This window comes from Fusarium mangiferae, assembly GCF_900044065.1.
Source record: "Fusarium mangiferae strain MRC7560 genome assembly, contig: FMAN_scaffold023, whole genome shotgun sequence".
Classification (NCBI taxonomy): Eukaryota; Fungi; Ascomycota; class Sordariomycetes; order Hypocreales; family Nectriaceae; genus Fusarium; species Fusarium mangiferae.
This window is the reverse complement of record NW_024573943.1, coordinates 137,993-159,623: the sequence shown is the minus strand read 5'-3', so window position 1 is coordinate 159,623 and position 21,631 is coordinate 137,993. Positions and strand designations below refer to the sequence as shown.

General features: G+C 49.3%; 10 protein-coding genes across 10 annotated transcripts; 7 read left to right on the top strand and 3 right to left on the bottom strand.

Annotated features, from left to right (window-relative positions):
- Positions 1–667: 667 nt before the first annotated feature.
- On the top strand, positions 668–2,265 carry FMAN_05153 (uncharacterized protein; the record flags this gene model as incomplete). The annotated part of the gene is made up of 4 exons (XM_041825704.1): positions 668–851; positions 907–1,624; positions 1,672–1,914; positions 1,965–2,265. 4 exons carry the CDS (start codon positions 668–670, stop codon positions 2,263–2,265), a joined length of 1,446 nt encoding a protein of 481 aa, XP_041691058.1.
- A 198-nt stretch (positions 2,266–2,463) lies between these two features.
- FMAN_05152 (uncharacterized protein) lies at positions 2,464–4,119 on the top strand (the record flags this gene model as incomplete). Its single annotated transcript, XM_041825703.1, has 1 exon — positions 2,464–4,119. The coding sequence occupies one exon, from the start codon at positions 2,464–2,466 to the stop codon at positions 4,117–4,119; it is 1,656 nt and encodes a 551-aa protein (XP_041691057.1).
- Positions 4,120–4,940: 821 nt separating this feature from the next.
- Positions 4,941–6,231, bottom strand: FMAN_05151 (putative L-lactate dehydrogenase (cytochrome); the record flags this gene model as incomplete). The annotated part of the gene is made up of 2 exons (XM_041825702.1): positions 4,941–5,970; positions 6,086–6,231. The coding sequence occupies 2 exons, from the start codon at positions 6,229–6,231 to the stop codon at positions 4,941–4,943; spliced, it is 1,176 nt and encodes a 391-aa protein (XP_041691056.1).
- Positions 6,232–6,606: 375 nt separating this feature from the next.
- Positions 6,607–8,817, top strand: FMAN_05150 (uncharacterized protein; the record flags this gene model as incomplete). Its single annotated transcript, XM_041825701.1, has 2 exons — positions 6,607–8,647; positions 8,696–8,817. The coding sequence occupies 2 exons, from the start codon at positions 6,607–6,609 to the stop codon at positions 8,815–8,817; spliced, it is 2,163 nt and encodes a 720-aa protein (XP_041691055.1).
- Positions 8,818–9,169: 352 nt separating this feature from the next.
- FMAN_05149 (uncharacterized protein) lies at positions 9,170–10,150 on the top strand (the record flags this gene model as incomplete). Its single annotated transcript, XM_041825699.1, has 1 exon — positions 9,170–10,150. One exon carries the CDS (start codon positions 9,170–9,172, stop codon positions 10,148–10,150), a length of 981 nt encoding a protein of 326 aa, XP_041691054.1.
- Positions 10,151–10,263: 113 nt separating this feature from the next.
- Positions 10,264–12,664, bottom strand: FMAN_05148 (uncharacterized protein; the record flags this gene model as incomplete). The annotated part of the gene is made up of 5 exons (XM_041825698.1): positions 10,264–11,543; positions 11,596–11,927; positions 11,974–12,141; positions 12,187–12,357; positions 12,414–12,664. 5 exons carry the CDS (start codon positions 12,662–12,664, stop codon positions 10,264–10,266), a joined length of 2,202 nt encoding a protein of 733 aa, XP_041691053.1.
- Positions 12,665–13,174: 510 nt separating this feature from the next.
- On the top strand, positions 13,175–14,870 carry FMAN_05147 (uncharacterized protein; the record flags this gene model as incomplete). Its single annotated transcript, XM_041825697.1, has 5 exons — positions 13,175–13,398; positions 13,449–13,532; positions 13,592–13,934; positions 13,988–14,218; positions 14,274–14,870. The coding sequence occupies 5 exons, from the start codon at positions 13,175–13,177 to the stop codon at positions 14,868–14,870; spliced, it is 1,479 nt and encodes a 492-aa protein (XP_041691052.1).
- Positions 14,871–15,203: 333 nt separating this feature from the next.
- Positions 15,204–17,654, bottom strand: FMAN_05146 (uncharacterized protein; the record flags this gene model as incomplete). Its single annotated transcript, XM_041825696.1, has 7 exons — positions 15,204–15,927; positions 16,006–16,252; positions 16,306–16,439; positions 16,496–16,652; positions 16,706–17,081; positions 17,136–17,506; positions 17,561–17,654. The coding sequence occupies 7 exons, from the start codon at positions 17,652–17,654 to the stop codon at positions 15,204–15,206; spliced, it is 2,103 nt and encodes a 700-aa protein (XP_041691051.1).
- Positions 17,655–18,465: 811 nt separating this feature from the next.
- Positions 18,466–18,729, top strand: FMAN_05145 (uncharacterized protein; the record flags this gene model as incomplete). Its single annotated transcript, XM_041825695.1, has 1 exon — positions 18,466–18,729. The coding sequence occupies one exon, from the start codon at positions 18,466–18,468 to the stop codon at positions 18,727–18,729; it is 264 nt and encodes an 87-aa protein (XP_041691050.1).
- Positions 18,730–20,262: 1,533 nt separating this feature from the next.
- FMAN_05144 (uncharacterized protein) lies at positions 20,263–21,236 on the top strand (the record flags this gene model as incomplete). The annotated part of the gene is made up of 4 exons (XM_041825694.1): positions 20,263–20,412; positions 20,478–20,629; positions 20,680–20,915; positions 20,974–21,236. 4 exons carry the CDS (start codon positions 20,263–20,265, stop codon positions 21,234–21,236), a joined length of 801 nt encoding a protein of 266 aa, XP_041691049.1.
- Positions 21,237–21,631: the final 395 nt, after the last annotated feature.

Sequence of the window (21,631 nt, the reverse complement as noted above, 5' to 3'; positions counted from 1 at the left end):
TCATAATTCCCTCTCAACATTGGGGATCACGGCCGAGTGCTGAGAGTGGGGTCATTGTCCGCCGTCAGCCGTCGGCGGAGACTATTCTTCATTGGGAAGCTTATTGGAGCTCGGAAGTGAACTCCAATCTCGCCGATGAACTATGACATAACCTTGTTCATGGCTACAAGGATGTCTAAAACGCGGGGTACCAGGCAGGAACTTTATCTTCAATTGGCTTTCAAAGGCTGTAATTGTTGAAGAACTCTGTTACTAACGGCTGCTGGTTGATTATGCTGTAGATTGGCTTTTTGAAACTCAATTGGAGATCATCAATGCATGGTTCGACGTCGCAGCTTCAATTCTGAAGCTAGAGAGACTCCAAAATATCTCTTATCATCTCGTATCAGTCTTATCTCATCTCTATCATGTATAATCATTCGAAAGGCAAGGATTTACCATAATCATCTCCACTTGTGGAGTTTTCTGCATCCGCCGACGGTTTATTACAACTTGACTATCAGACTATCAAATGCGGGGGTGGATAAGTGACCATCGTGCAGCAGATCACCTGGTGATAACTCGGATATGCATGCCACCTTAAAAGAGTAGATCTGAACCTGTAATCCACATTTTAAACATCATATTCTCATGACCTCTTGTCGTTACACATTCAGCACTGGTCACGATGGAAGCCGCAGAGAAACAGTCGGAGCTCAAGATGCCGGTTGAGCAAGAGCTCGATCACAACTCTGGCGAGATGAACGACATCACTGAGGTCGAGAAAAAGGTCTTGTCCAAGTTTGACAAGTTCGTCATGCCGCAGATGGCACTGCTTGTTCTGTTCGCTTACCTTGACCGAACAAACATCGGTAAGTCTTTTATCAACCTAAGCTGCACCTCAGAAAGCTAATCGTCATACTCAAGGAAACGCTCGAGTTTTCGGCTTCGAAGAAGATACAGGGATGCATGGAACCCAATTCAACGATGTATCGATGTACTTCTACATCTCATACGTTGTATTCGAAACACCATGGGTTCTCGCCGTCAAGAAATTCGGACCAGGTCGCGTCCTTGCTATCGCCATCATAAGCTGGAGTTTCATCACTTTGGGAACTGGCTTCGTTCATAGCTACGGCCAAGTCATTGCCTGTCGAGTACTTCTCGGTTTCTTCGAGGCCGGTCTCTTTCCTTCTCTCACTTTCGTCGTCTCTCAGATATACCCACCTGCATCGCAAGGAAAACGCGTGGCGGTTCTTTACGTCTCTATTGCGCTCTCTGGAGCCCTTGGTGGACTTATCGCATATGGTATTCAGTCCATGGGTGCGCGACATGGTTTGTCTGCTTGGCGATGGCTTTTCATCATCGAGGGTGCCATTTCACTCGTCATCGGAGCCGTTTGCTGGTTGAGTCTACCGACTTCTCCGCAAACAGCTTGGTTCCTCTCAGAAGAGGAGAAGTCGACAATGATTCTCATCAAAGAGCGCAATCATCCCTTCAAGGAAACAGAAGGCTTCTCGTGGAAGCAAGTCGTCATGGCCCTCACCGATCCCCTCGTCTGGCTTGCTTCCGTCTCGCTATTCTGTGCTTCTATCGCACTGTTCGGCTTTGGCACATTCCTGCCTACTCTCCTCAAGGGCCTCGAGTAAGTACCTCTATCTCGTTTTCGAACAGCGCTAATTAGTGGTGCAGCTACACCTCTCTCCAAGCCAACTATCTCAGCATCCCTGTCTACGTTCTGGCATCCATCTTCACTGGAGCCACCACCTACGTCTCAGACCGCCTCAACCGCCGAGCCATCTGCCTCATCCACTCCCCACTATTAGTCATTGTCGGATATGTGGTCGTCGTCGGCACCGGGCACAAGGCGGCGGGTTTCTTTGCCATGTTCCTCGTCGGCGCTGGCGTCTACTCCTTCAACACTGTTTTGGTCACGTAAGTCAAGACCCTAATCACACAACAGACATTGAACTAATGGTTTGTAGCTGGGTATCAAACAACATGCAGCCGGATTACAAGCGCTCTGTCGCAATTTCTATGCTCATCTCGCTCGCAAACGCATCCGGAATGGCTGCATCGCAGATCTATCCCATTCAGGATGCTCCTCGTTACGTCATGGGAAATGCAATCTCTCTTGGAGGAGAGGTGTTGGCCCTTGTATGCGTCGGACTCATTTATGCTCTTCTCAAGTACCGCATGCGACAGAAGGAGAAGTTGATCGCAGAGGGTAAGGACAGTAATGGAAAAGAGGGAGATCAGAGCTTGGAGTTCAAGTATGTATTTTAAAGAGCTCTGATACGCCAAGACACGGAGGTCAAAGCTTTCAAGAAGAGCTTGTTATATAAAGCGTAAAAGTCATCAAGTGTTGGTCCATGTATGCCCGGAGTTGGGTACTGGTACGGGCATATTTGTATGTCAAGAAAGGTAATGTCGTTGAGTGTTATATATTAAAATAGCTATATACTCGAAGATATTTTGGGCTTCATGGGTGAAGCACTATATACTTTGCTATGTGTCCGGGTAGGGGTCAGCAGCAGTTTAACCACCGTAGCCAAAATCAGGGAAAGTAGGTGTGCTCTCATCACAGGCGAAGCGAACAAAGTACTTGTTATCGCTACCATCACCGTTGACAATGACCTTTCCATCAGGAGCCTGCACCTCAGCGATGAAGTTGAGATCACCCTGAGCATTAGCCCACAGGAGTCGGAAGGGAGTGTAAGTGCCAGCAGTGAGGTGAATGGTGAAAGTCTTGGAGGTGCCACCGGGGTAGTCCTGCTCGAGATCGGCGTTGGCGCGAGTCCAGCCTTGGATGGCCTTTTCGCCGAACCAGATGAGGGTGATCTCATCAGAGTTGGGGATGGTGACGGTGTAGTCGCCGGTCTCGGGGGCATAGAGGAACGCGCGGTGGTTGACGGCCTTGTACTGCCACAGCTGCGAAGGGCTGCCATCGTAGATAGCGAAGGAGGTATCAGAGGCTGTGCCGGGAGGGATACCGATGCGAGTGGTCTCGCCCTGGTAGGTGGGGGTGGCGGTATAGAAGAAGGTGGGGTCGAAGGAGGAGAAGTGAGGAGGATCAGAGTTGTAGAATGTGTGCTTGTAGATGGCATACTCCAGGCCGGCGTTGTCGCAAGACTGGTCGGCAGTAGGCTCAGCAGAGGTACTGGTGGTGGCGTCGGCAGTGGTAGTTGTGCCCTCACCAGTGGTAGTTGTGCCCTCAGCAGTTGTGGTGGTGTCAGCAGCAGTGGTAGTACCCTCAGCGGTTGTTGTCTCGGCAGTGGTGGTATCCTCGGCGGTGGTTGTACCTTCAGCAGTTGTGGTGGTTTCAGCAGCAGTGGTAGTGCCCTCAGTAGTTGTACCTTCAGCAGTTGTGGTGGTTTCAGCAGCAGTGGTAGTGCCCTCAGCGGTTGTGGTGGTGTCAGCAGCAGTGGTAGTACCCTCAGTAGTAGTACCCTCGGCGGTGGTAGTACCCTCTGCAGTTGTCGTAGTATCGGCAGCGGTGGTAGTACCCTCAGCAGTGGTTGTGGTGTCGGCGGCAGTAGTAGTACCCTCAGCGGTAGTGGTATCAGCAGTAGTCTCGGCAGTGGTGGTGTCAGCAGCAGTGGTGGTGGTGCCCTCAGCAGCGGTGGTAGTTGTACCCTCAGCGGTTGTTGTTTCGGCAGTGGTGGTACCCTCAGCGGTAGTGGTATCAGCAGTAGTCTCGGCAGTGGTGGTCTCAGCAGCAGTGGTGGTAGTGCCCTCAGCAGTTGTCGTGGTATCGGCAGCGGTGGTGGTGGTGTCAGCAGCGCTCGTATCAGCGGTAGTAGTGCCGGCAGCACTTGTCTCGGCAGTAGTGGTACCAGTGGCGCTTGTCTCACCAGCACTTGTCTCAGTAGCACTAGTCTCCGAGACAATCACTGTAGCCAGGGTAGTAGAACTCTCCGAGACAACGGGGACGGAGGAGTCCGTGCTGGTAGAAACAGCAGCAGTCTCGGTAGCCGTGGAGGAAGCGATCTCGGTGGAGGAAGAAACTACAGCAGCAGTGGTTGTTGTGCGAGGCCTGCAGGGGCCAGCGGCAGCGAAGCTGGCAAACGCCAGGCCCGCAAAGGTAAGGACCGACTTCATGTTGGTAAAGAACGTGATGGTTTTACAAGTAAAGAGTGACTGGGAAAATGAATGAAAAGAGTGAATGGATGAACGGGTGATCTACCGGCGGGGCTGGGATTGTCTATTGCTATATAACCACAGCTTCTTATCTATAGCCATGTTAAAGAGGCTTTTACTAAACATGGCAATTTCCTCGCTGCCGTCCAACAATGACTCGTCTGTACGAGACTAATATAACCAAGCTGCGCCAGGCTGAAAACTTCAGCTGCTGTTGAAATTGCGATTGTGATTTGGCTGAGCTAACACTCACGCTGTATTCCGTGTACCCCGTATTCCTCTTGGCATCGGCTCACGTCTTGTTTCCTTGCAAGGTTCAAGGATGTTGAATCTAGCTAGCTGCTCATCAAAGACAGAAGCTAGCAACGGTCATCGCGGTTTGTTCAGCTAACGACGGATGGTAGGGCACTGGTCTGGGCCCGCTGCTGGAAGAGTAGCAATAAACCTGAAACCCGGTTACTGGTCGAAATTTACGTCATGGCGTTTATGTTTGTGGGTAGACCAATAGGAAGTTGAGCGGACCTGGGTTAGTGCGCTTCTGCACAGACTGTAATTTCTAGATCGTTAGCTCGAGGACCGTTGAGGCTTGAACTGCCCCTATACCCTACAGCTGCACAGCCCAATGAGACGACAAGTGCTACAGACTATTGAAACTAGTACCTGGATCCGTCTCTCAGCTGGCAGCCTGGCTGCATCATTACTGTCAACTCTCACGCCTTTTTTTTGTACCTATTTTCGTACCAAAACAATAACGCAACTTTCACAAGCAATCACGCGTTGAATTGATCAATCAGGCGCAGCTTCTAGTCTCTTCACTAGGCTCACAATCTTGCAATGCCGAAGCCTGAACCCGATTTCCGTACCCCCAACTTTGACCTAGTGATGTCTTTAATTGCCGCAGCGCCACTCAGCACCATTGTGCGCCACAGCTCTCTTTCCAGGATGTTCAACACTGTTTCTACCCCCTGTTGCCCATTCACGGCTAGACCCCACAGCGCTGACCTTCCCAACAAACAAAGATCTGCCCCTAAAGCTAGGGCTTTGAAGACGTCTGAGCCCTTGCTAATCCCACCGTCGAATAAAACCGGGATGCGGCCCTTTATAGCGTCAGAAACCTCGAGTAAAGCCTCCAGTGTCGCTGGAACGCTGTCGAGTTGACGACCGCCGTGGTTTGACACGATGATGGCGTCGACACCGGCTTCTACTGCTAAGAGGGCATCTTCGGCTGTGAGAACTCCCTTGAGAATAATCTTCATGTTTGTTTGAGATCGTAGCCAGGGAATTGTTTCTGTCCACGTCAGAGCTGAGTCGACGAGAAGATCCGAATGTTCCCTCTCAATTTTGGCAGCCTCTTCTGCAGTCTCGGCGTTCAGAATTAATCGACCTTTTGATACGCCACCGCCTTTGATGGTAGTCATGTTAGCCATGCTCAAAGCAGCAGGCAGCTTCAATGGATTCTTGCGTTCGTGCAGGCGATTTCCCATGGTCGTCGTATCCACTGTCAGAACGAGAGCTTCATAGCCCGCTCGTTCGGCCCGCTTAATGAGCTCTTTTGTTATATCGCGGGAACGAACAAAATATAGTTGAAACCATGGTTTGGGGTACTTGGCGTCACGTTGAGGTAGGGTTCGAGCGACGTCTTCCAGGGATGTTGTTGCGTTGGAAGACAGACAGATATTGGTACCACGCGCAAAAGCGGCTTGGGCGACGTCTATCTCACCGTTGTACCCAGCGAGCCGCTGATATGCGCTTGGTGCAATGGCTATGGGTATATCATAGTGTTTTCCGAATATCCGTATCGAGGTATCAATTGAAGATACATTTCGAAGAATGCGTGGACGAATAACAAGACTGTGGATGTAAACTTATTAGTGCTCTTCTCCACAAGGGAGCTGCGATAAGCTGATGAGGCCAAGGTGTGAAAAGAAGTTTCAGGCCTGGTCAGCTCTAGGGTAGTGACACTCACGTTCTGTACACCTCTTGATTCCGCAAAGTTGTCAGTTGATCATCAGCTCCATCAGCGTAATAGCGCCAGACGTATGCCGGTAAACGCTTTTGAGCCAATGCTCTTATCTCGTCGACGGTGATAGGCTTTTCATTCCTTGCTTCCATTTTATCTTGGATGCGAGTTGTATATTTGTACCTAGAAGGGTTGCTTGGTTTATTTTTCGAAATGTAAGGCGTTGGAGATGAAGATGGGAAGACACATTGCAACGATATTATGTGCAGAAACATAACGCGGCTAATGTTGATTACAATTGAACGATGCTAAGTTGACTTGGCCACTGAGATTCATGGAGCTGAGTGCCTCTGCCACTGAGAATTGAGCGTCGCGGGGAGTCCGATGCTGAGCACCGTTAGCTTCGGGCGGAGTCCGCGAGATCTTCCCCGCATCTCGCGGACCCACGCCGAGATTATCGGTCCTTAATACATTATCAGTATGCAATGAATTGATGGCAAGGTTGATCTCGCTCTCCATCCGCTCCAATGTCCGAACAGCGACTATTCGCATGCGAGCGATGTTCACGCCGTAAACAACGATGCGATCGCACAATCCCTGTTTGTCAGCCATGCCAAGAAGCTCAAGCCGAATGTATTGGATCGGCGTCCGAGGAGACAGTTATTTCCGGTACTGATAGAGTCACGGCGCGGAAAGGACCCGTCACGCGGTTGCTGGAGCAGATCGAGGTCTTAGAGGAGAAGCTTCGGGGTCTTGAGCGAGGCGAACCCAGTAACGACAACGCTTCTGCAGCTGTTGAGCATGATGGACTGTCCTCAGATACTGCCGTAGGGGGGCCGTCTGAGCACCAGGACAACGCGACGTTACCGCACTCCACAAGCATGAACATGAGATTCCTTTCCCTAAGCGCCATGGCCGAGCCATCTTCTCGTCGTGGCGAGTTCCTCAAACACCTCTCCACTCCGCGGTTAATCGCAGGCATCACAAAGACCTACGGCGGCGACCCTGAGTCCACTGCTCGCCCTGACTCACTATGGGAAGGTATATCGACATACCTTCACCATCCTCAGGGTAGTAAACATCGGCTACGTATCCCCCCAGAAGATGCGAACAAAGCTCTTGAGATATACCTCGCCGTCGTCGACTTTCGCTTTCCACGTCTCCCCGTGGACAAGGTACTAGTGGGCATCGACGCTATATCGCATGCCGAGGAGGACCACTTCAGAAGGGTTGTAGCTACCGATCCTGCGCATGTGTTTATGGCGTACGCCGTCATAGCTATTGTGCCGCTCGTAAGCGATGCATATCCTATCTCACAAGGATCCTGGGTCGCGGTGCATGTGCTTGGGAAATGCATGGAGTTACTGGACAGGGTGTTTAATCAGGAAGATGGCATCGACATCATCCAGTGCCTTCAGCTGCTTGTAATTCTTGCTGTGCACTGTTCTGCTGCTGGCTCAGCCTGGCATCTTTCGAGCTTCACCATGAACAAGTGTATCGCCCTGGGCTATCATCGTGAAGATCCCAAGTCTGCCTCGGTGTCGCTGTTGGATGTTCAACAGAGGAGATGGACGTTTTGGGGATGTTACTTTCTGGATGTCTTGATATGCGCCGCGCTTGGGAGACCGCCGAGTATCGATGTTAGACACATCGCCACTCCTCTGCCAGAGCCTGCCTCTAATTCGCCTAGTCAATGTGCACAGCACGGACAGATAATTTCGAGTCTCCGAACCTCTGAATCCGCGACCCATCGCCCTACTTCTCGGGATGTGTATCACAGGCAACTATTCCAGTATGCCCGACTTCTATCCCAGGTTGTTAGTGAGACTACAAACAGTCCCCAGTCATCAGGTCCTTGCGACGACTTCGAGCATCACCTCGGGAAGGCCATTAGCTGGAGAATCAGTTCGCTGCCACATGATGAGCCAGACCGTTGTAATATTTATCTCTTCCAGACCTCCTTATACAACACCCTCATGTTACGACTGGCGGTTAGGGAACTGTTGACTCTATTCTCTTTTGGGCCTGAGTTGAATGACTTCGAGCCTACTTCCGACGCAATCACCATGTTTCTAGGTGATATGAATACTGAGGAGAGCCGGATGAAGAGATTGAAGGTTTCACAAATATGCGTAGCTGTGGCACGAAGTTTGGACCGCGTTCACATGACAGATCGTTCTTATCTCTCTCTCATCACTGGCTACAGCTCTTCGACCATGGCATTTACCTGTTTATACGTGATGGCTGTTCGAACTATCGTAAGGAATAGAGTAGGAGAGAATACCACCTGGCATGTCCCTCAAAGTCACTTGGGATCAAATGGCTCAAGTATGACATGGCAACCGCCACCGCCCTCATTACCTTTCCAGAACCCTGGAGATGCCGTACCATCATTTGGTACCAGTTCCTCCCGCTCCTACCATCTATCACCCGAAGGTCAGGCATGGGCGGATAGCCTTGAGGTTGATGGTGTCAATGATGCGTTCAATATTGCCATTACTAAAGTTGACGTGGTAGGAAGACAATTCCCTCGACTGAATCATTATGGTCGCATGGCTCTCGGTATTCGTAAGTTTCTGATATCGATGTAAAGCTCGGCTGCATTCTTCTCACCAGCTGAGGTTATTGGTGATCAGCTTGGAGCAATCAAGGCCAGCGCTCAGGAGATTGGGCCGATATATTTAAGACAGATCACGGCTGCCATCCTGTGTATAATCTCTCAGGATGAGCCGAATTGAGCGAAGGTTCTGTGTATGTAACGATGAAGCTTATCTGTGGCTATCGGGAGATTCTCAATGGTCAAGCGTAATGGAATATGTACAAAGCATTGAGCCAGCGCAGCCGAATGCGACCCATGTTCTCACCAATGGTGTTTGTGAGGGGTAATAGTGCGGGGTTCTGATATTGCTACCTTCGGACTTTGAACCTCGCAAGACGCCCGATATCCAATGCCGAGGACTTGGCTCGATAACAAAGTCTATCAACGACGGCCCGCGAGGTGTACGTTCCATTATATAGTTGGAGCCTGGAATCTTGTCGAGAAGCCACTCATACCATCAGCAGAAACCTTCATAAACCTCAACCTTTACAATGGGTTCGATACCGACTACCGCGCCAATGGCTGATTCCGCCACCAAACCTGAACTTTATATCCTCAGTGACTTTCATCCAGAGGCTATAAAGTACGCCCAAAAGTCTTTTAACTGTATCCTCTATGGCGATCCACGCACAGAGAATTGGCACTCTCACGCCACAGCAATCCTTATCAAGGATTACTACATCACAGAGGACGACCTTGCCTCGGCACCGCAACTAAGAGTCATTGGCAAACAGGGCGTCGGCTTAGATAAGATTGACGTCGAGGCTTGCAAAAGACATGATGTTAAAATTTGCAACACTCCTGGCGTCAATGCCTCGGCTGTGGCGGAGATGGCGCTTTGTCTGGCATTGACAGTCGCTCGGGAAGTGCCCCAAATGGTCATCAGGCAGAGAATCCAGGGCGAGGCTATTCGAAAGGAGACTATAGCTGGGATGCTGCTGTCCAAGAAGACCATTGGAGTTGTAGGCATGGGCCATATCGGTCAAGCCATTGCACAAATGTTCGTTGGTGGACTGCAAGCAGCTATTATTGCTTTCGATCCATATTTTCCCGATAAAGACGGCCTCTGGAACACAATCCCCCACAAGCGTGTCAACACCCTCCCTGAGCTTCTCGAGGTCGCAGACGTGGTGACACTACATGTCCCCCTCACTCCCAGTACGAAGAACATGATTGCAGCGCCACAGTTGAAACAAATGAAGAAAACAGCCATATTGATCAACACAGCACGTGGTGGGATCGTCAATGAGGAAGATATGGCAGATGCGTTGGAGAAGGGCGAGATTTGGGGTGCTGGCTTTGACTGCCATTGCCAGGAGCCGCCGACATTGGCAAAGTATGAGCGGCTTTGGAAGTGTCCGCGTTTCGTTGGGACGCCACATATTGCTGCTGCGACGGATGAGACACAAATTGCTACGATCAATGGGGCTACAGATGGCATACTTCAGTTTTTGCGTGAGAATCAGAAGTGAATAGACAGAACGATGAAGTCGCAAGGGCAAGGGAAATACTATTGAATACATATTGATACTGAGATTTCTGAATAAAACAGTCAAGATGGAACATACTGTCCTGTGAAGCTGAGCTAAAAGTCTGATGAATTTGCAGGCGACTCTTCCCATGGAACCACGGTATCCCACACAAACTCAGATAAGCCCGCCGAGATGCCCTCTACCCCTAACACATACGCAAGTGGCCATCCTTCTGGCATTCCACCCTCACTCAGCGCTCCAAATTGTGGGTTATCTACCTGAATGCTTGTGAGGTCAAGTGCGTTCATGCCATCCATACCCAGCGGATCCCCATAGTTCAAGGCAGTGTTGTTCTCAGCATTTGAAGTATCGGAGGGCGGGCTGTTACGGGGTGGATGTGCTTCATAACCCGGTGCAGCACTTTCCAGCATCAGCTGCGGAGGCTGTTCCCTTGAGGACCCTGCTGTCTCCAGCTGGTGGCGTAACCTTTGGAAAAACTGGTTATACACAGTCATATCTGGCATAGAATCTGCGAACCACGATAGCAATGAACCAGCTATAGATAGATCATTCCATATATCTCTCGCTTCAGCGCTCCACCGGTCATCAACGAGATCTCGCAGCCAGTCATCAGCATCTATTCCAGACGACCGTGTCTTGTGATTCCGTCCATCCTGTGGATGAGTGCGCGTCTCGAGCACTGCGACGATAACCAACGCTGCGGTGAATATAAGATGCATATAAGATCTCGAGAAAGTAATCATATTCCAACCTCGCAAAGCAGCAAAGGAACAGATAATTGCGCGAGCGGCTTGCAGGCAGGGCCCGAGGAGTAAATCAGGCGGTAGCATTACTTTCGAGCCCAAAACCTCAATAGTTGCGCGGATGAGACGAAGTCGTTCTTCCTGGTATGTCAACTCAAAGAATTCTCTTGTTTCGAACAAGCAGCTCGGGTTATTAAACGATGGTGCTGACTCATGCCAACTACCTAGATCGTGATGAAAACGACGTAACTGACACAAGACTTCACCAAGGTCGGGAGTTGAAGTTGCAGATGAACCAGTAATAGGTGATGCGGATTTCGGTCTTCTCTCCTCCATTGCGGATTGAATTTCAGAGGAAAGGCGTCCGATTCCTATCAGCCATTGGAAAACTGAGATGTCTTCCTCGTCGGGCGACGGAATATCAGTGGAGATGACCCTGTCCGCTACTGCGAATGGACGCCCTAAAGTCCTCGACGAGAACCTGTCTAAGAGATAAGCCTCCCAAAAGACCCTCTGACACTGTTGGAGGAGCGAGGCATCAGTGCCGCATAATTTGGGCCGTCGTCTATGTAGATCCAGCTCGATGCAACTCCTCATACAGAGACGACTTAGCTCCCACAGTGAGCATCCTATCGACTGTATCAGCACTAGATAGACGTTGAAGTGGACCTTGATACATACCTATGTTATAATAGACACCAAAGCGAGCAATTAATATGAGGTTTTCGATATTCCCCAGTGTGTTATAACGAGACTCTGCAGGAGGGTTCATCTCCAAAGCGGCAGTAAAGAAACCGAAAGGATGCTGGTCAAATGTCTTTTCTCGAAAGAGTCGTATGCTGCCAATAGCAATGGCCATGTAGAGCTGGAAGATGTCGTGCCTCTGCTCATCTCTCAAGTTGATCCTTTCTTGGCTGCTCCAATCTGGAGCCCGCTCTAGGCAGCTTTGCAGGGCCTCCCGCTTGAGAATCGGGTGCGCAACGTGAAATTCTTTGAAGCTGTGATCTTTGAGACTCCGAATATGGTATCACAGGAGAATTGATGGCATGCTGAACTTACTAATGATCAAGAGCTTGCAAAGCGATGTGAGGAGCTGGGAACGGATGTGGTAAATGGTACTCGATACGGGTGAGCGGTGTTGGGATGTCGTTTGATGGCCGCGATGGACCCTGCTGTACACGGTCCGACGCTGAATGAAGCCTGGAGAGTAAGAAACTGTGAAAGAGCCTATTAGCATCTTAGTTAGTTGCAAGAAGAATAGTCAAAGCAAACCTGACGCCCGTATCTTGACCAACATACCGAACAACGTCCGCTGGATGAGCGATTCGACCAACAGTTGCTTGACGAGGAGGTACAGGGTCACCTTGGGCTGGAACTGGAGTATCAATCGCTGCGACCCTCTCTTGAAGGTCTTTCAACTTTTGCTCTAGTGCAAATACTTCCCTAAAAGAAAATTTTAGTGAGCATCTCTTCGCATCTGAATCGTGATGAGGACTCACTCTCTGGTGTATGGTCTTTGGGCCGATGGATCGGCAATTATGCACGGAGTATTGGCTTTGAGACAGCCTTTGCATCTGGGAAACTCGGCGCCGCACTGACATTGAGCGATTAGTTCGCAGCAGATGGTGCAGACAGTAGGCCTCTGTACCTTGACCTTCCGCGATCGGCATCTTTCACAGGCTGCTGCGCTTGCAGGCCTGTTGTCGACTTCAGACGTATGCCGGGGTCTTTTTCTAGGCGGCTGTGACATGTTCTGAGCCTTGATTGTGTCAACTAAATCGGAACGTACTCTAGACAGTCGCGAGAGGTCTGATGTCACAATACTGTGACAACTCAATTACATAACAGCTTCTTTGACAATGAACAACTACGAGCAAGTCGAAGTCTGGCATGTGTCCATGCTGATGAGTCTAGACCCCGTCATCCCCCGCAGAGATACTGTTATCCGGGGAAGAGTGCGGGGAAGCTGTGCCCCCCCGGCTCGTCTGATGCTGGTCGGACCAAGAGCGAAGCTAAAATAGCGTGGGGCATGATATCCTCGGCCAAGGTGCGATTGGCTCGCGTTGTTACCCCGGATTCAAACCCCAGAATCTGCCCCGAGAACAGGAACCCCCAAGACTCTCGCCCCAGGCTTGACGAGCTGGGAGAAAAGGTATATGAAGCAGCCCTTGGTGACTCGGACTCTTCAATCTGCACTCGGACTTTTCATCCTGAACAACGTCTTCTCTCATACATACCTTGCCATATTTCCATCGTCGAAATGGCAGACGCCGTCAACTCCAAGCCTGATTCCTTCCATGATGAGGGTCTTGGGCAGAAGGAACCCAGCATCAAGCTGTCAAAGACACAGACTGATGATCGCCCCATTGAGGATGAACAGTTCAAGCAGACGTCTCGGCGTATCGTTCGTAAGCTGGACTTTACGTTGATGCCGATTATCTGGCTGCTGTACCTATTCAATTATCTCGATCGAACTGCCATCGCGTATGTGTTTTCGTTCCAGTCGGTGCGACTTGCGCTAATCTGGGGAATAGTCAGGCCAAGTTGAATGGCATTGAGGATGATCTCAACCTTACCGGAGCCCAGTTCAGCACAGCTGTCTCTATCCTGAACGCTGGGTTCGTACATCTACCAAACCCACTGCTTGCTCAACCCAGAACTGACTCCGGAACAACAGATACATGGTCATGCAAATCCCTAGTAACATGATCCTCACTCGCGTTCGTCCTTCCATCTACCTCCCCATCTGGGCCTGCGTCTGGTCTGCTGTTTCGGCCAGCACCGCCGCCGCCGATAACTTCGGCCACCTCATCACTGTTCGATGTCTCCTCGGTATCGCTGAAGCTCCATTCTTTCCCGGAGTCTTCTTTCTTCTCTCTTGCTGGTATACTCGCGGTGAGCTCGGTCTGCGCATGGCAATTCTATACTCTGGTCTTGTCATTGCAACAGCATTCTCTGGTCTCATCGCAGCTGGTGTCTTTTCGAACCTTGATCAAGTCCGAGGTCTCGCAGGCTGGAGGGTATGTAGATGCATTCTTGTTATGGAGAATGGTGCTAACAGGAGTTGTCACAGTGGCTCTACATCATCATTGGATCTGTCAACTTCCTGCTTGCCCTATGCGCGATGGTTCTCCTCCCCGACTTTCCCGAGTCTAATACCGGAAGCCAGAGGTGGCTCTTCACGGAGGAGGAGCTTCGAGTCGCTAATCAGCGGATTGCCATGGACCGCATCCCGCAAGAGAGCAACCGTTCTGTCTGGTGGGGATTCAAGCGAGCTGTCGCTGACCACCGGACCTGGGTATTCGTCAGTTATCTTGAACAGTCCCCTATGTCCTCGCTAATGCTGACGGTGATACAAGATCTTTATGCTTATCTGCAACCATGTCGCGTACGGCTTCAACTACTTCTACCCTTCTATCGTCAGTGGATTTGGCTTTGGTTCCCGCACTATAACCCTTCTGTGCACAGCGCCACCATTTCTCATCGGTGCCATTGCGTCCCTGTTCATCTCCTGGTCAAGCGACAAGAGAAACGAACGGTCGTATCATATTGCCATCCCCATGGGTATTTCGGTAGTTGGCTTCGTCATCTCCGTCTCAACTCTCAACGGGCCGGTGCGTTATGTGGCATCGTTCTTATATGTTACTGGCTGTTTCGCTGCCAATGGTCTCGTGTACTCATGGGCTGCGGGCGTTCTCAACCAGACACCAGAAAAGAAGGCGGTCGCGACGAGCATGATCAACGTTATCGCACAGCTTGGAAACATCATGAGCCCTTACTTCTTCCGCGACCAAGACGAGCCTCGATATATTATGGCGATGATTTTGCTTATTGTCTTTGCTACACTCAGTGGTCTCACTTGTCTGTTTTTGAAGTGGGATTTAACTAGGGCCAACAAGAAGATTGTGGCTGAGGCTGAGGCCAATGGTACTGAGGCCAGACTGTTCTCACACTAAGTGTTCGAATTTGGTTGATCTCGACACACAATACAGGCGGTTGCGGCAGCGGGAATTAGGTGGCATATATGTGAATAGAGAAGCGCCATGTAGTGCAGACAGCAGAATTGAATGAGTTTAAGCTGAGCCATAGTCCGGTAACAAAAACCTGTTTTAATATTGAAAAACGAAACTTTCGTGGAATCTATCCTGCCATGACCCGGACATACATGGACAAATCGATGTAATTTCTGTAGAAACTGTTCTTGATACCCATCCGAGACCTTTAAATCTCGGATACGCTGACTATCCTGACCTCCTTAGACCTATGTGAGACTCGGTAACCCTATTTTGTTATTGAGGCTTTGCCACAGGGAATTGCGCAATATGCAACTTGGCCGATCCAAACGGGACCAATTTTATCTTTTCCTTTTTATCCTTGTCAACCACTGGGTCGATCGGAGGCCACGCCGCTGTATCGTTATCTGTTGGCCAGGCAATCTTCCACGCATCAACTGTAAGAAAAACCGGCGGAGCATCTTTTGCAAAGATCGGATTGGGCAGGTTTTTAACGGTCGATTGGGACGTCTTGACAACGATGCTATCTGGATCGATTGCGTACTGCCAAAGCTCAGTCGGTTCTAACACATAGTCGTGGGAGTGCGGGTGCACCTCGTCATTTGGCAGAGGCTTGCGATCGGTCCAATTCAGTGGTTGGTGATGTGTCTCCGTATGAGGGATGTCGAAAGCATACAGCAATGGGCCATAGTAAATACTGGCAGATGAGTTGCGCATCGTGATCCGAACCTCCATAGGTAGCTCCAGCTTCAAAGTCGTGGTTCCCGGAAGAATTGTTGTGTGGTGCAACCCAGAGTCATCCGGAGCGACTGTCTTGCTGTGGCCGCCATTGACCTCAATATTCGCCTTCGGGGTGGTCCAGTCGGGGATCCTGACTGCAAAATCAAATTTCGTTTTACTCTCAATCGTGTATTTAAGGGTAGAGTCGAATGGATAGCTCGTTTCGCATTTGACTGTTCTCATAATGTAAGCCATTGAAAAGCCACCACCAAATGTAAATCTAGAGTCTCACCTTTGACTTTTTTGCCTTTGATCTGGGTTTCAACAGATGTAGGGCCAAGGAGAATGTGCGCGACACTGCTTTCGTTGCTTTTTGCATAAGACGAGGCGACGTACTTTGCATACGCTTGAGGGTGGTTGACTGTACAGCAGGGCTGGGTACAAGATGTAAGCTTGGGAGCGTTTTTCACTCTGAAGCTGTCGACTCACAAAATTGGGTTCCAGGCCGTATGTATTGGCATAGGATACGACATTGAAAAATGGGTTTTTGGTCAGATTCCCTGACCGGATTTGGTTTGTTTGCGTGACATACTGGTGAGACCACCCTAAATCGAATTAGTAGTGTATTATACCGAGAACAAGATCATCATGTTCTTACAGTCTGGGCTCATGGCGGCTGGAAATGCGTTGAAAGCTGCAAGTTCTGCTTTGTCGGCGTAACTGTTGACCCCATGAAAACGGTATAGGAAGGCATAGGAAAATATGGACTCGACTGACATACAGAGTTCCGAACTGGATATATGTGTTTAGTTTAACAATTTGAGGGTTTGAATCAGTCGAAGACCTACCCTCTTTGAGGACTAAGGGCGCCCAAATGCTCATCACCAATAATAGTACCGGAAACAGACGTTTGATACTTGACTGTCATATCGACTGCCGCCCTAGTCTGCTGTACAAGGCTATCATTCCCCGTCAAGCGATAGAGCACAGTTGGATATCGAAGGCCTTGCTTGTAGTTTGAGTACTTGAAAGTATATTTCAGGAATGTAAGTACTTACCCTGAGCCAAATTTACACCATGAGTAAAACCACTGGTTTTAAATGTGCCGGTTCCTCCTTTAGGAAAAACGCCCTCGACGAAGAACTCTGTCCAGCCACGGCCTCCCTTTCGGCCACCATCAAACATGAGCTCGATAGTTTCGACTATCATGTCACCAGCATCACGGGGGTGGTTCTCATAAAGCCACATCAAAGAGATCGGAAGCTCATGAGTGCGGGAGAGACCGAAGCCAAAAGGGTCGAAATTGTCGCCCTGGTCTTTATCTTGAATCAATCCTGTAAAATTGCTTCGTAGCATGGAGTGAGTCAATTTCAAAAACTTGTGCATGCTGTCCACAATCCGGTCTCGTTCTGAAGTGTCTGCTTCGGCGTATTGCTGAGGATTACAGTAAGTAACGAAGTGTCATGGAGGTGAAGTTTGACAGCTTACTGTAAGACCAAACAGAAGAAGCGATCTTGCCCAAATACCTCGCGTCTGGCGTGTAGTTTCTGGCCCGAGCCATCCGTCTTCAGCTTGGTGGTCGAGGACATAATCAAGATAGGCTTTTGCTTGAGATTTTAGCTTAGCATCATCGAGGGACCAGGCTAAGGGCACGATATAATTGAACCAGTACGGTGATGCTTCGTTCAACTCGCTATACTCCCAGTCTCCCCCAAGCCAGGTAGATCGGGAGACATAGCGGTAAAACTCAAAGAGGTGTCCAGCCAAACCGTCAGCCGACAGCTGCAGTTGGTCCTTAAGCCAGCCAGTTGGACGCACAGCACCTGGAGGCAGGGTATCGAACTTAAATTTCAGAAGCTCTATAAACATTCAGTCAAGTGCTTATTTGCGTGAGGGCATGAATATATGCATACCTCGCCTATTTGACATCGTGGTGGTTTCCGTTCCGAAAACAGATGGAACGCTAGAAGCGGCATGAATGAGTAGGGTGAGTGCGGAATATCTCATGTTGTCAAATATTCTCGCGAGGGGAACGACATGCGTTTAGATGTCTTTGGAGACGCGCTGAACTACTCAATGATGAAAGCCTAGGCCCTGAACAGAGAGTGCTATAGTGGTATTGCCTTGCGTCGGGCACTATATACACCCTCCGAAACTCTCTATCGGGGGAACTGGCGGAAAACTCCCATATTGCCCCACACTCAGGTCTATTGTTCAACCAATGGAAATGAGTCGCTAATAGGACACGGTCCGAGCATTCACCCGCTCTAGACGCAAATCACCGTCAGGTCCTGATCTGCAAGTCCAGATTTAACCCAGATCAATAAATCAGGCTGCCATGACGATTCGATACATTCATGTGTATAGTTCGAAGAGGTTGCACGTGAAGGGGGCCATTACGCACTGCCTCATACATGCTTAGCCTCACTCGTCCGGCTCATTCTTTCTCAACTACAGGCACCATGGTTCAGAACAATGTTACAATAGGGTAGACGGCTAGTCATGGTTTCTCTGGGCGTGTCATACGTGCAGTACGCTATGGCCTCGCTGTACCGCTCCCGTATTAGATATGTCGTAACGCTTCTGCGTGGACAGCAATCCAGCGAATGACAAGCCTTTCACTCATTAATCAGCCGTGTCCCCCTGTATCTCCCCTGCTCTCCCAGCAAATCTGATCCAATAATTTACACTGCTAGGTTCTCCTCTACTCAAACAACAACTCTCGAGCGACAAGATCAGTGAGCAATAAAATGCCCCCGTTAAGATTTTTCATTAATCAGATTACAGAAGGATATCGGATCGTTCTACCGTTTCAATTATGTCGCAAAGTTCAGAAGCTACGAAGCTGGCTCAGCGTGCATTGGAAGAACAAGGACCTTTGAAAGAGGTTGAGACTAACATTGTCGGCATCGATGGGCATCGCTTTCGTATCAACTATGGAGTGCCCCAGGAGGTTACGGACAGACTGAATGCTCTGTGTAATCAAGACGAAGTCAAGTACGAGGATATACCTGATGACCTGAAGGCATATGAGGTGAAGGAAGACTCGAATGACGGCAATATAGAGAATTCTGGCAAGTAGTTGTGCGAATAATGCTAGTTATTGACTGTCAAAAAGTCCGTTCGTTATCGTCCCTCAATTACATCTCCAATCAGCCATATGGGTGCTTTGCTACTCCCAGAAATCACAACCTTCTTGCACAATCGCCACGATACTTCCCATTGAAGTCCAAAACATATTGCATAAAGTTGCGGCATTTTTGGCCCCTGTTTCTTTCCATCACCCTGCGCTAACTGTCAGTGTCTCATTGGCCGTGTAAACCCAAGATAATACAACCTTACGTTCCGACCACTGCTGCATTTTGTATAGACAGAATTTGTCTCAAAAGTTCCTCACATTTGAATCACTAGTACCGGTTGATGATGATCATCAGAGCACCCTTACGCGTGGGTGTTGGTCGCACTGTCATTGGTTCACTAAGTTCTCTGTGCTGATTTAAGCTCTCAGACACTGGTTGTTGGTTACAACGTCGGAAACACGACACAAGAATGTTGATTAGAACCAACAACATATATGAAGGTCGAACGGACGGCGACCATGAGTTACACTTGGCGACGAAGGCTATACCGTCCACAGCTCTGATACAATAATCATCGTGATCTTCTAGACTGATGTATAATAATTCCATTTTGTGAAGAAAAAGTCTGGGCTTTATTCTGTGAAGCCTCAATATTGCCGTTGCGGGGATATTAAATTGAAAACTATAACGAGAATCGTAGGAGGGATTAACTGTATCAAAAGGATTTTGAAAGCCTACATGCGAATGGAACCTCGTCTTCTGATCCTAGAATATGCTGTTGGCTCTAAGTGGATTCTTCTCAATGCTCTCCAATGGTCAACGCAGCATGTGTTATTCGCCACAGGATCTTTTTCCCCCATGAGTAAAGACCGAGCGTAAGATTCCTTACTTGCCTTTCTGGATGATATATATAAAAGCCTGGGCTCAGTCCCAAGCAACTATCATAACATTCTTCTCCAGAACACACATAGGTCAGCATCTACCTACCATATTAATCTCACTATACCTTGGTCCAACAAAACATTCAATCTTGAATCACGCATTTCACCCAGATCCCCCTCGCCTCCGGAAGAAAGTTTCACATAGAATCAGCTGTAACTATTCGCAACTTCCGCATCGGCACTTGAAAAGTTTGAGTCGAGACAAGGCTTGATAACTGTCAGCTCTCAGCCTACCGAATTGACAAACAAGGCTCTTTAGGCAGACCAAAGATCAATTGTTGCATAGTTCATCACGAGTCCATTATGATTCGCTACCCGTCGCGAGGAGTCTTTCGCCACATCTACTCCAAGCTAGCATTCGCTCGGTTCCTCGGTATCAGCTTTCGGGGCAGATGCGAGGAGAACTCGGCCCCGCACCCCGACATGACTGCAGTCTCACTTCGGTAGGAGAACCAGTTGTACAGCATTGATATTCCCTGATAAGTATCAAGGTTGACCGTAATCGAATTATAGCATTATTCCAATCAGTGGAAAATTCGGTGTATGACAAAATACTTTTCTGCTGGACTAATAATTCACATCACACTTCTCACCATGGTACGAGCATCAACCATCACTGCCACCACGCGCAACCCGCAACTACGCATACTAAATGCACTACGAGCCAATGGCAAGCCCATAATGACTTTTTTGGGCTTGCCGTCTCTTCGAACGGCTCAGATTGTTGCTTCCACTGGAGTCGACGTAAGTTTTCTGCCCATAGGTTAGACTGATTTATGCTTGGATCATATTCCCTGACTCCTTCTCAGGCGGTCATCATTGATTGTGAGCATGGTCATATTAGCGATGACTCCATGCATGACGCCACTGCCGCCATCGCCGCTGCGGGTGTCTCGCCGCTTGTCCGTCTAAGAATGACCCATCCTGACCTTATCAAGAGAGCTCTTGACAGTGGTGCGCAGTGAGTTGCTCGCATACTGAACCATTACCTTTCCCTACTGATATCTCTAGTGGAATAATTCTACCTCAAGTCCACACTGCCCAAGAAGCAAGTGAGGTAGTAAAATACTCCAAATTTCCACCGCAAGGTCTCCGGGGACAAGGATCACCATTTGCTGGGTTCGCGCACAACGTCGATATTGCAACATACGTCAAGACAGCAAATGAAACAACTATTGTGTGTGTTCAGATTGAATCGCGGCAAGGAGTCGATAACGTAGACGCTATCTGTGCTGTGCCAGGCGTTGGTAAGCTTAAGCTACTGAGAAAATCCCCACCATGTGTCCCGAGCTGACCCCAGTCAAGACATGGTCTTTATCGGACCCAATGATCTGGCCTTTTCTCTTCTCGGTTATGTACCCGCCAAGGGTGACGAGCCCGAGTTTCTGGATGCCATTGATAAGATCGTCGCAGCGGCCCGAAAGCACGGAAAGTGGGTGGCCCGATTATCTAACTCTGGATCTTTATGTAAGGAGCATTTGGATGTGTTTGATACAGTGGCTTTGAGCTATGATGTTAGGGCGATTCAGAATTGGTATGCTGCAGAACTTAAGGCTGCAAGGGACTAGAGAGCAGAGTCCGTGATTAACGCGGCTGTAATTAAACCTGGATGATACTCTTTTGCAGTTAGATAGGTCACTTGAGTCTAGTTGTTACAATGTATCGCTGCTTGAATGCGTTCTTCTCAGAGAGCCCGTCTTTGCTGATTTTGTCGAAGGCTCGGGCGTAGGTACAATACATCGGGGTACGAATGGACCTTGCAGAACAATACCGAGAGCGAATTGTTTCCCCGAGAAGCAACCTATAGGGAATTATCGTACTACGTATGTAGACCAACTGGAACTAAAACCTCTCCATAGCCCTTAGCAGATTGTGGCTGCCGATACCAATTTCATTCACTCGGCGAGGCCCACCGAGCAAAGTTTCAGGGATGCGCTCGGTATGGCCCACCGAGCAACCACCT